The following is a 12,805-nucleotide window of genomic DNA, read 5'->3' on the forward strand; positions in this document are numbered from 1 at the left end:
GCGAGAGGCGCGGGGCGACTCCGCCCCTGTCCTGCCGCCGGGCGTCCGGAGCCGCACGTCCTGCTCGCCGCCGCCATGGCCAAGCCCCTGACCGACCAGGAGAAGCGGCGGCAGATCAGCATCCGCGGCATCGTGGGCGTGGAGAACGTGGCCGAGCTGAAGAAGGGCTTCAACCGGCATCTGCACTTCACGCTGGTCAAGGACCGCAATGTGGCCACCCCCCGCGACTACTTCTTCGCGCTGGCGCACACGGTGCGCGACCACCTGGTGGGGCGCTGGATCCGCACGCAGCAGCACTACTACGAGACGTGCCCCAAGGTACGCGCCCGTGCGCGGGGGGGGCGGGGAGAGGGGGAGGGGGGCTCCTCGCCGCCCCTCGCCGGGTCGTGCCCTTCCGGGACGGCGCGAGTCCAGCATCCGGGCGCCGGGGCGGTGTCCGCGGCGGGGATGGGTGGAGACCCCGGAGTGACCTCTCCTCACCCCGTTCTTGCCCCACGCGAAGTCCGGCGTAGAGCGTCTGGGCGGCGGGTGGGCAGCCCAAGGGGCAGATGCGGCCCTCCGCCAACACCCCGTTCACATCTCGTGGGCCTCACTGCGCTTCCTGCCCCTGGGCACCAACTGGAGCCGACGCCCAGGCCTCCCTCGCCTGTCCACTTGCTTCACAAACTTTTTTGGAGCATTCCTCTCAGCGTTTACTCTGAGATGTCGGGCGGCTCCTCTCTGTATGCCAGACACAGTTCTCGGCCCCAGGCAGTCGACCCAGAACAAAACGGATGAGAACCCTGCCTCGGGGAAGCTGAATGTTTAGGGAGGGAGACAAATGCAAAGGTCGTCAAACGGTAATAAGAATTAAGGGGGGGTAGGTGGGGAAGAGTGGGAAGAAGGTGCTTCAGAGCCCATAGAACTTTTGGAGGACTAGATGGGGGTTTCGCGGGAGACCCGGGCTTGTCGTAGGTACTGCCCGAGTGTGGTGAAGAGGGAGGGGTAGAGGTCCCACCCCATGGTCAGAGCTCTGAGCGACCCCCGGCCCCTCGCCCAACACGCAGTTCCTAGGAGTGGGTTGTGGAGCTTCTGGACTTCCTTGATTCCTGCGGACTGGAGACCGAGGGCCAGGCCACCCGGGAACTGCTGAGGAGTGCTGTTCACAGACCACCCCTACCCAGTGCGCGGGGGCTGGAGTGGACGCTGCTGGGCGCACGGAGGAACACTATTTCCACCTGGCCAACCTGGGAAGGCGGGGTGGGGAGGACTGAGTAGGACTTGGCGGCCAGAGGGATTGTGTTGTGTAGAGTGCGGGTGAGAGAGCAGCTCTGGCAGCAGCCGTGAGGATGGTTGTGAGTGTTGAGAGAGGAAACTGGAAACGCTGGCTGGAGGCATATTGGAAAGGGTGAATGATGGGAATATCCTAGAGGTAGTGGGAAATACACATAAACATTTATTAGGATTTTTTAAAATATGTAAAGCATGAAAAAGAATAGCCCATATTCCAAGTGCTCAAAGAACCCCTAAGCAAAACAGTCCTCAGAGTGAGAAATTGCAGCTGTAACAGAGCTTTCAAATGGAAAGTAACTTCCCTGCCCCTGAGGCTTAGGCCTCTACCCAGAGGTAGCAACTGCTAAACTATATTCTTAGAAAACACTTTATGTATACATGTATTTACCGTAATTTTTATTTGCATAGCGGGGACTGCACCTTACATTAAAAATTATTATTTAAGTTTTTAAGCTGGAGAGTGAGGTGATGAGCCATATTTTAGAACCTGCCCCCCTCCCCTCCCCACACACTTCCAAAGCATTTAGTGCCAAAGAACACAGCTGCCTTGTACGTTTCTCCTCCAGTGACTTATCTGGTACTTTATGGTTTTCTTGTTCTCTTGTTAGTTTCTGCACTGGGCAAGCATTTCTTACTTAGGCAGGTATAAGCCAGGTATTCTGATAGTGATACAAGTGAACAAGATCCAGTCCACACATGTTCATAAAGTGTCTACTCTGTGACAGTCATTCATATAACAGAAGGTCCCTGCCCTCAGCATAGAGTGGAGCCAGTAGGTGTGTCCAATCTTCTCTCCCACCTCCCCTACTTTCTAGTAACTGCAGATGAATCCCAAATCTGGATCTCTAGTCTCAATTCCTTTTCTGGCTCCATTCCTACATTTGTAAGTGCTCGGTAAACATACCTAGATCTCGCCTTATTCCCTTAAACTCAGCATGTTAAAAACTCAAATCCGTCATCCCTCCCGATCCTGCCCTCTCTTCTGTGTTTCTAATGTTAATAGCATTGTCATCCTGACAGTCACCCAGACACAAAACTTTAGTTTCGCCTTTGATTTCCTCCTGTATTCCCCGTTCAACAAGTTGCCAAATTCTGTTGATTTCTGCAGTTTGCCTTGAAAATACCCACTCTCCTCCGTTCTCACTTTTCTGCCTAACTGAGGCCCTGGCCTCTGGTCTTCGATGAAGTAGATTTCTAAGTGTTTACCTTGCTTCCCAGAAATGGTTAAACTGGCTGCATGCAACTGAATATGGCTAGCAGACTTATTTTATTTGGTTGGTTAGACATCTTTAAGCAGTTTTATTTTCCGTACCTTCGGGCAGGACACTCCAGTTCTTGACCCAGTACTCCTCATTGTTTTTTGTGACTGTCTTTACACACTTATTTTCTGTCTGGCTCCTGAAGGCATTTGAGTTTGCAATCCCATCTCATTCTATGCGTTATAGTCTGATTAAACTGCTTAAAGACATCCATCTTGCCCTCTGCTCAGATCTATATCGCTGGCAGTGTTGCCTTCCACAGTCCTTAAGCACTGAAGGCCCTCCTCAGCCCAGGTGAGCCTGTCCCTCCCATTACCTTGCTCTCCCACCAGGCCAATTTGCCGTCCCCATCCATGCCCTGTTCTCCCCACTTCCGGGCCTCTGCCCACACTGCACCCTTCACCCGGAATGCCCTTCCCACCACGTGGGACTCTGCTCAACTCTTGGCCTGCCCTGCAAGTCTCAGTTGTGTTGCCGCCTATTCCATACACCTAGGAACAAATTTAATGTATTTTAAAAATATTGCTTATTGTTATGTCTTCTTTATTTTATCTATACAAGCCTTTTGAAAATTTCTAATTTTTGTAAAATATACATAAGATATTAGTAATAGCAGTGCATGCATGTAATCTATAAGCTATACTGGAGATGCTCAGATATTTTACTACCAGAAGTATGTTTAAATGTTTAGGGACCACTAACTAAGACGATGAGGGAGATCAATTTTTTAAGGTCTTTTATACCCCCAAATATAAGGTGCTATCCTCCCCAAAAAAATTTATTTGTGGGAAAATAGGAAATCACCTTAAATTCATGTCCTTGGAAAATCTGTCATGTAACAAGATGCTCTCTATCAACTACTTTATTTTAAGCAGCAACATTTTTTTAGGAAGACCTTGAAATGTCTTAAAAACTTTTAAGTCCATGCTAATTTAGAATCCTTAAAAGGGAGACAAAGAAACTTAACACAGATGTCGTCATTATTCCTGAGGCTATGACCTCACAATTGCAAGTGTTGGATATATATACTGTATTTATAACCAAGCTTTTTATAGATCACTAAAAAGTAAAAAGCAATAGGTAGTGGTTATATTATAGAGATCATGAAAATGCACACAGGGAAGAATGAAAACAACTGCCCTGATGTTATGTAAATGTATATTTGTGGCTTGAGATGCTCTTTTTTGTGATGCATTGGTACAAGGGCGCCGTGCGGGGGGGGGGGTGGGGGGGTGGGGGGGCGGTGAGTGACGCCTTGCACCTCTTTGGCCTGAGTCTGCCCCAGGAAAGATACCTTTTCCCAGCTCACAGAAAGGTATCTAATAAACTAATGAGGGCCCTAATGACAGCATTATAGATATTCAAACAACTTGGATAAAAATAATGATGGTGTGCTCTGGAAAATAGTGTTTGATAACATGTTGACTATCCATGGGAAGACTTAGAATTCAGTTGTTTCATAAAATGAAAGTAGGGAAAAGTAAGATTTCTGAATTGACATTTTCATATAATATTTTAAGTATATATGTGTAACTAATGATTTAAATATCATAATAGGCATTTCTTCTTTCTTTATTTTTTTATTTTTTTTTGCGGTACGCAGGCCTCTCACTGTTGTGGCCTCTCCCGTTGCGGAGCACACGCTCCGGATGCGCAGGCTCAGCGGCCATGGCTCACGGGCCCAGCCGCTCCGCGGCACGTGGGATCTTCCCAGACCGGGGCACGAACCTGCGTCCCCTGCATTGGCAGGCGGACTCTCAACCACTGTGCCACCAGGGAAGCCCCTTTTTTTATTTTTATTATAGGCATTTCTTATATTGAACTATATTCTTTTTTTTTTTTTTTTAGTACTTCCTGGTTGGCCAAATCCTTTTCTTTGGGGTTCTTCCTATTGAGAAATGGGGAAGTCCCTAAAATTTGAGGTGACTTTATATTGATACTGATGCATTTACAGATTTTTATTGTTTTGTTTTGTGTTTGGTGAAAAAGAAAAGAGGAACTGATACAGAGAGTAAGATATTTTATAAGAGGATGATGAAGTTACTGACCCTTTTTGTTTTTTTTGACTAGTAAACTGTGCTTGTATTTTAAAGGGTGTTAGGTAAGTCTGAGCTTTGCACCTTTTGCTTTCAACTCTGATTACTATTGATATTTGCTTGGCTTTTACTTTGTCAAAGGCAAACAGTTTCTAACCTGATAGAGAAATGTCCTGTTTCACCAAGAACAGACACCAATAAACCTGAGGCAGTCTTTTGTTATACAGAAGGAACTATTGCCAGTTCATAGACTTTCTAGGATAATTTTAATTCTAAAATATTTAATTATAATATTACTTGCAGTAACAGTTAAGGAGGAATACTTTGTAGCCATTGGGTGTATCTTGAAGGAGTTAATCTCTGTGTTTCTTGGATGACTTGAGATGCTCACAGCCGACCCCACCTGACCCTCATCCTATAAACATTTTACAGATGAATGATGAGCTATGTCAGTCTGACTTCCGTTTACCCCAAACATATGTTTTTTCATGAGGCTCATGAACAGGAAGAAAAAACCCACAAAATATTGAATCTAATGAGTTGGATGAGTTTGCTTTTTTTCCCCTCCCTGGGGGTAAAAGATATATATTTTTTAAGTATTACCACCAAAACCAGGATATGAAATGGTTTTTCCAAAGCCAGTAAGTTATCAGAAGTGCTTTTCTTTAGCCCTTCATGCATCTATAGGAGTCTCATTTGAACCTGAGTTAAAGTAGTCCTGCCTGTTTGTTTCTTACGGGTGACCTTGTGTTTTTATGTTGAGAAGTAAGGTTGGCCTCATAGCCGTTAACATGACCTCTCTCTTTGTTTCAGAGGGTTTATTACCTCTCTTTGGAATTTTACATGGGCCGAACATTACAGAACACCATGATCAACCTTGGCCTGCAGAATGCCTGTGACGAGGCCATTTACCAGGTACATTGTCTCCATATTTCTCTCATTCTCTCCCTTTAAATTTCAAGTTCAACTCAGGAACCTTGGGGATATAGCCGCCCCACCCCCACCCCCCAAAAAATGGTGAAAAATTGCTTCTATAGACATGGCTATTACAAACTATTAGAAATCTAAACTATAGTACTCCTGATCTCTGGGTTAAGAGGAACAAAGCTAGAGAACTAGTTTTACTTCATGAGAATTTTGTTCTGCAATCAGTTTTTGACGGCATTATGCAACAAATTACATTTTAGCAATTAGCATCTGAACAAGCCTTTAAGAAGTACTTGAGTCCCTGCCATCGGAATCACAAGCTATACTTTGGGCTCCTATATACTTTTTTAAAGGGATCAAAGTTTGACTGTTATTTGTATATCAAGGCAATACGTGAAAGTAATAAACTTTTAAAATTCTGTTGTCATACTTCCTCTGTTGCTTAATGAGATGTAAAATACACTTCCTCTTTAAATGAGGAGCCTGAGGTCTTGAACCTAATGTGCTAATTTGTTTGAATGAACGTATTTAACTGTTTCTCCTTTGACCTTCAAGCATCTTCATACCAAAAATAGTCCTTAACCTTTCTGATGTGGTTAATAGGAGGAACGAGTATGTGCAAAGATGCACTCTAAGTAAGAGACTGTTCAAGTTGCTTTTGGCCTGGCATAGGGTTGTTGTCCTCCCCTGTGGCCAGCTGCTTGTCACTAGGGCTGGTTTCCTTTGTGTGGGTTTAGTAGAGCATTTCGTGCGAAAGAACCATTGCACCTCCTCTCTGCTTCCCTTTTCTTTGCTTCCCCTGATATCAGCTGAAAAAAATATACCTCCTTTGCACCATAATCTAACCAGGTGGGATGAAGTAACCCATGTCTCCTTGCTCAAGGTTTATAGCCTACTCTAGACTCACATGTTTAGAGTGTTAAAAATCCTGAGCACTAGCATTAGCAGTTGATGTTACGAGGACCCCAGTACTCTAGTCACCAGGGAGCAAGTTTGAAAGCCCTTTGAACAATGAACAGAAGCAAATCCATTTTTGAACTCTTAGAAGATTTAGTTATCAGGACTTGTGTCAGAAAGCAACTTTTGAATAAGGGTAGGGATCCAAGCAGGTAACCCTATGGCAACTGGGGCATCCACTTCAAGCATAGTTACGTCTTGTGCGTATGTTTTCAAATGTGTAAATTATGTTTCCATGTAAAATTTCATGGATTGCATCACTTTCAGATTAAGAATGCAGTCACTTCCCAATGGACCATTATTAGCCAGGCATGGGCTAGATTATTATCTAGTCAGCAGAGGACAGGTCGTTTAGTTTATCTGGCCATCAATTTCCTCATTGTAAGATGAACCGTCCAAAGTGACCTCTACAGCTGCAGAATTTTGATATGAGTCCACACTGCTGCTAGTGACTTCTGGCTGTGCGGGTCCCAACACTTTGTGGCAGGGAGCTGACTGGCAACCAATTCCATCCATCACCAAGGTCACAGATGCTCCTTGGCCTCCCACAGTCTCTCTTTTTTTTTAATTGACTATAGTTAATTTACAATGTTGTGTTAGTTTCAAGTGTACAGCAAAGTGACTCAGCTATATATTCTTTTTTAGCTTCTTCTCCATTATAGGTTATTACAAGATGTTGAGTATAGTTCCCTACGCTATGCAGTAGGTCCTTGTTTTTGTTTTTTTTAATAAATTTATTTATTTTATTTATTTATTTTTGGCTGCATTGGGTCTTCATTGCTGCGCATGGGCTTTCTCTAGCTGCGGCAAGCGGGGGCTACTTTTTGTTGCGGTGCGCAGGCTTCTCATTGTGGTGGCTTCTCTTGTTGCAGAGCACGGGCTCTAGGCGCGCAGGCTTCAGTAGTTGTGGCACGCGGGCTCAGCGGGCTCAGTAGTTGTGGCTCGTGGGCTTAGTTGCTGTGTGGCATGTGGGATCTTCCCAGACCAGGGATCAAACCCATGTCCCCTGCATTGGCAGGCAGATTCTTAACCACTGTACCACCAGGGAAGCCCAGTAGGTCCTTGTTGTTTACCTATTTTATATACAGTAGTGGGTGTATGTTAATCCCACCTCCTAATTTATCTCCCCCTCCCACTATCCCCCCACAGTCTGTTATCTACCCCAGAGAGAAGTAGAGGATTTTAGGCCCATCCAGCAGGACCACGGGGCTGAGGTTTCCCTGACTGCTGTCTGGCCCCTGGTGTCATGGGCAGTGACTCACTAACTGGTTTTGGGTTAACAACCTTTGACCTTACTGAGTAAATATGTTGTGGCCATGAAAAGATGAACTGTAGTCCATCCCGGAAAATCTGACCTCATACCTTTTGGTCATTTTCAAAATTTAGTCCAGTTAGTATCAACTTGGTACTGGACTATTTCTGAGGTTTTACCCTGGCAACAAAAAATAATTTTAAGAAATAGTAATAGCCAACATTTATCGAGAAATACCTACCCAGGAATCATTCTGAATGCTTTGTTTGTATAATCTCATTTAATTCACAGCCCTAAATGAAGTAGATACTATTATCCTCATTTTTAAACGAGAAGTGAAAGGCATAGTGAGATTTACTACCTTGCTCAGGTTCATATAGCTAAGAAGTAACAGGGTCGGTAATGGACATTTAGAGCCCATACTCTTCTCCAAGCTGCTGCCGTGCCATCTCGGACAGTTTGCATCTTCAGTCACCAGCATCCGCAGCGGGTATCTGATGCCGGTTCAAGCAGTGAGGGACCTGGCAGGATTGAGTTCACAGATGAACCTGAAGACCCAACCCAGAGCTTTAGGAAATGACTGTTCTCTCTGAAGTGGCCTGTTTGTATATCTAAAGTTTGTATCCACGTCCTATGTTGTTTTTCTTTCATCACCAGCTTGGATTGGATATGGAGGAGTTAGAAGAAATTGAAGAAGATGCTGGGCTTGGCAATGGTGGTCTTGGGAGGCTTGCTGGTAAGTGTGCTATTGTCTGGCCCTTGACGCCGTCTCAGATGCCATGCACAGCCAAGCTTAAAGAACCAGAAGACTGTCTAGAAGTGCACAGTGTGAGCCGGTTGTAGCTGTGTTTGTTTCTGAGTCTGCACGGTGGTTTGACCAGTTCTAGACAAACAGTAGAGAAACGATCTTTAACAAAAGAGACATTGCTTAAAAAGTTTGGAGACATTGCTTCAAACCCCAAAGCTGACCAGATCCTTCCTGTTCACTTAAGGGTTTCCAAGGTGGCCCCTTCACTTCACTGTTATTTGTTCACAGCTGCTCAATTCACATACTCGTGTGGTAGCACCTAAGTTGTTTACCCATTGTATTATCGTCCTGTGCACTTAACAGTTTGCTTTTTGATCAACTAGTAGGCAGTGACACACTTGTTATACTATTGGTATGATTTAATTAATGAGTATTTTTGTTTTGTATGGATGAATTTTGAGTTCTTTGCCTTATCCAGGAAATGATTTTTCCACAAATATAGAGGAAAACATTAAAAATATAGTACCAATGCCATTAAATTAAAAATATGCATCCTTACCACCAAGCAATTCTACTTCCTGATATCTCCCCTAAAGAAATACTCCAACATGTACACAAGGAGGCATGTGAAAAAAATTGCTACAGTATTGTCTGTAAAAGCAAAATTTTAGAAATAACCTAATGTCCATTGATAGAATAGGTAAATAAGTAGAGGAACACCATGTTACAGAATAATATGTGTCAACCTAAAAGCGAACTATTTGTACTTCCCTGCATAGACCTCCAAGAGGTGGGGGGCTGGGGGCAGAGGAAACAAGTTGCATTAAAAGCCACACAGTGTGATACCATTTATGTTTTTTAAAAATCAGTATTTTATGTGAGAATGTATATATGTAAATCCATAGAAAAAGTCTGAAATTTGAAATACTGAACTGCTCCTTGTGACTTTCTGTAGAAAGGAACGCAGAATTGGGGGTGGCAGTCAAAAGGGATGCTAGCCCTGTGGGTAACATTTTATAATGTTTATTTATTTTTACTTGTTGACAGTTTGCTTTATTTATTTATTTATGGCTGTGTTGGGTCTTCGTTTCTGTGCGAGGGCTTTCTCTAGTTGTGGCAAGTGGGGGCCACTCTTCATCGCGGTGCGCTGGCCTCTCACTATCGCGGCCTCTCTTGTTGCGGAGCACAGGCTCCAGACGCGCAGGCTCAGTAATTGTGGCTCACAGGCCCAGTTGCTCCGCGGCATGTGGGATCTTCCCAGACCAGGGCTCGAACCCGTGTCCCCTGCATTAGCAGGCAGATTCTCAACCACTGCACCACCAGGGAAGCCCTGTCAGTAACATTTTAATTGTTTTTACAAAGAGGATGTTACTATATTATTTACTTGTGAAATTTAAATTTAATAATAGAATGTACGACCACACATGTATGTATCAGATCGTACTCTATGAAAAATAAATATCTACATCTTCTCTTTTAGAAATGATTCCACAATCTCTTAATTTTACACACAGTTTCAAATGACTAGAACTCCACTTGCATGTGTTTCATATTGTTTATTCCTTACTACATGAGTGGCCATGTGTTTTAATGTTGCAGTTAGTCATAGAAAACGCTGCCTTTGGCATACTTAGCCACCTTGAGAAGTTAATCATTGGGTAATTAGTAGGCTTTCCATGGAGCTATAGGAAGACCAGCAGAGCCAACGGCATGCTCATCTAAGACTGACAAGGTAGGCTTTTATGTAAAGTCCCAGGCCTATTTTTTGGCAGCGTTAACCCCACTCTGGGCCTGACAGGGAAGGGGTGAATGAGGCTGAGTAATTCTCATTAGATGACCTCATCTCTTACCAGACTGAAAAAACTGGGACCCCCATTCTGGTGAGGCTCTAAGGATAATTTGATCAGGACCCAGGAAGAGACAAATCGCCACAGCTCCGAGAGAGCAGGACCTGGGACAGAGCCAGGCCACATGAGCACAGGGACTGGAAGACCATTGTGATGTTACAGTAACTTGAAGGTCTTGGCCATTGGCCTTTGTGGATCTGTTTTAGGACTCCACTGTGAACCTAGCTCAGTCTCTTCCTGTTTGATCTGCAATTTTCAATGTTCTTTTCAGTTTTAGATCCTACTATATTTTCTCATTCTCTGTATATTTCTCAGTTCAGATTCCTGAGAGGGGCACCATGCTTAGCGTAACCCCTAAAATTCCTCCTGACCACAAGATAGATCCTACCCAGCCTGTTGATCGGCTGCTCTAGATCAGGTGCTCTGTCATTAAAGCCGTTGGCTACAAGAAACAGAAAACCTAGCAAAAGCTAGTTCCGCCAACAAGGACGTGTATTATCACAGAACGAGAACTTCAGAGGTTGGCCATTTTAAGATTAATTTATTCAGCAGACAATTCTGTCAGGACTCTGGGTCTCTATGGTTCTTTTGACTTTACCTTCATGGAAGAAAGACGGCAGCAGTAAGGAAAATCTTTCACTGTACCCAGCAGGCTTTCTAGCACCTCTCATTGGATTGAATGTCATTGAATGCTCATGCCAAAACCCAAACTGGTGAAGCACATAAAATTACTATGATTAGCTTAGAAGTTTAGTCAAGATTCAGTTGGTCCAGCCTCCCTGAAGCATAAGGCCACCTGATAATGTGAACCACACTGGAATTCCATTAGCCAGAAAGAGAGCCTGCCCCAGATGTCCAGCTAGTCAGTCAATTTACATGTAAATTATACACGTCTTTTCAAGCAGGGGGGCATGGAGACCGCTTCCCCTAGAAAGGGCAGTGTGAGGAACAGACATAATAAAGGAATTTCTAACATAGACATAATAAAGGACATTTCTAATGTAGACATCTGGCATTTCTCAGATGAAATGCCAACACAGTGGTTATTTCTGCATGGTGAGGTAATAAATGTTTGTTTTCTTCTTTATACATGTTTGTATTTTCTACCTTTTCCATAGTTTATTCTATAATTAGAATGTTATTTTAAAAACTTAATACCCGCTGTGCTGCAGTCTCCGCTTTAGGATACAAATATGGTTTCTCATAGAGAAATGTTTTGTGGCTGCCATGTTTTTTAGAGAAAGACAGAATTTTGAGTAACCTTGGTGACGCTGCCTGTGGCCTGTGCTCTGTTTAATTTAGCCTGCTTCTTGGATTCCATGGCAACTCTGGGGCTTGCAGCCTACGGCTATGGCATCCGATATGAATATGGAATCTTCAATCAGAAGATTCGAGATGGATGGCAGGTACGTGAGACATATTTTTTAATTTTGTCATTAAAGTCCTTTGTCTTCATGGTGTTCTGGATGGTTTATAACTTATGGACATTTTACGTAGAGCTTAACTACTTTCTGTGGCATTTGGTTGACATCAGTGAATACTGTCAGTCTTCCCACTTTGAGGTGTAAGCTCCCTAAGAGCAGAGAGCCTGCTGGTATCGCCAATATCATTCGCCACCAGATCCGTAGCATCTTGTACGGTGCCAGACTCACAGGGGTTCTCTGAAGATAGTTATCACTGATTGCCTGCATGTGGACTACCTATAACGTGCAGTGTCCTATCTCTGCAGCATATAAAATGGAGGAGCACATCTTTTAGCTCATGATCTTCCCCAATAACTTTTTTCTCTTTTTTTAAATTTATTTATTTATTTATGGCTGCGTTGGGTCTTTATTATTATTATTATTAATTTATTTATTTTTGGCTGCATTGGGTTTTCTTTGCTGAGCGCGGGCTTTCTCTAATTGCAGCAAGCCGGGGGCCGCTCTTCGTTGGGGTGCGTGGGCTTCTCATTGCAGTGGCTTTTCTTGTTGCAGAGCACGGGCTCTAGGCGCGCAGAGGCTTCAGTAGTTGTGGCTCGTGGGCTCTAGAGCGCAGGCTTAGTAGTTGTGGCACACAGGCTTAGTTGCTCTGTGGTATGTGGGATCTTCCCCGACAAAGGCTCAAACCCGTATCCCCTGCATTGGCAGACATCTTCTTAACCACTGCACCACCAGGGAAGTCCCCCAATAACTCTTGATAGTAGGAAGCATGTCACCATTTTTGTAGGTGAGAAAACTGAAGGTCTTAAGAGGGGAAGTCACCTCAGATCACACAGCTGGCAAATAAGGCTGTATATCCCCAGATTTCCAGGTCCACATTCAGTATTCTTTTCTACAGTCAGAGTCTTGCCCGCCTTAACATGCCTATCTTACAAGATATGTAAGCTCAGTGTTCTAATTTTTTTTATAAGACAAAAGCAGGCAGTCCTGTTAACTATTATATTAAAAAACTCTGGCCCATATGTAATACGTATAATTATAGTGCTCTGTAGAAAACTGCACAAATAGTAATGAATCCATACAAAT

The 12,805-nt window shown here is 43.9% G+C and overlaps 1 protein-coding gene across 2 annotated transcripts in view; it reads left to right on the plus strand.

The window, feature by feature from the left end:
• Window positions 1-12,805, plus strand: part of PYGL (glycogen phosphorylase L) — a 54,680-nt gene continuing 41,875 nt past the window's right edge. The window contains exons 1-4 of one of the 2 annotated variants that reach the window (XM_067736037.1): window positions 1-318; window positions 5,381-5,482; window positions 8,361-8,439; window positions 11,601-11,704. In XM_067736037.1, coding sequence (XP_067592138.1) covers window positions 76-318; window positions 5,381-5,482; window positions 8,361-8,439; window positions 11,601-11,704 — 528 coding nt within the window. In that variant the 5' untranslated portion in view covers window positions 1-75. The remainder of the gene's footprint in view (window positions 319-5,380; window positions 5,483-8,360; window positions 8,440-11,600; window positions 11,705-12,805) is intronic. The other variant, XM_067736048.1, reaches the window with a different exon arrangement.

This window comes from Pseudorca crassidens, chromosome 1 (assembly GCF_039906515.1).
Source record: "Pseudorca crassidens isolate mPseCra1 chromosome 1, mPseCra1.hap1, whole genome shotgun sequence".
Lineage (NCBI taxonomy): Eukaryota > Metazoa > Chordata > Mammalia > Artiodactyla > Delphinidae > Pseudorca > Pseudorca crassidens.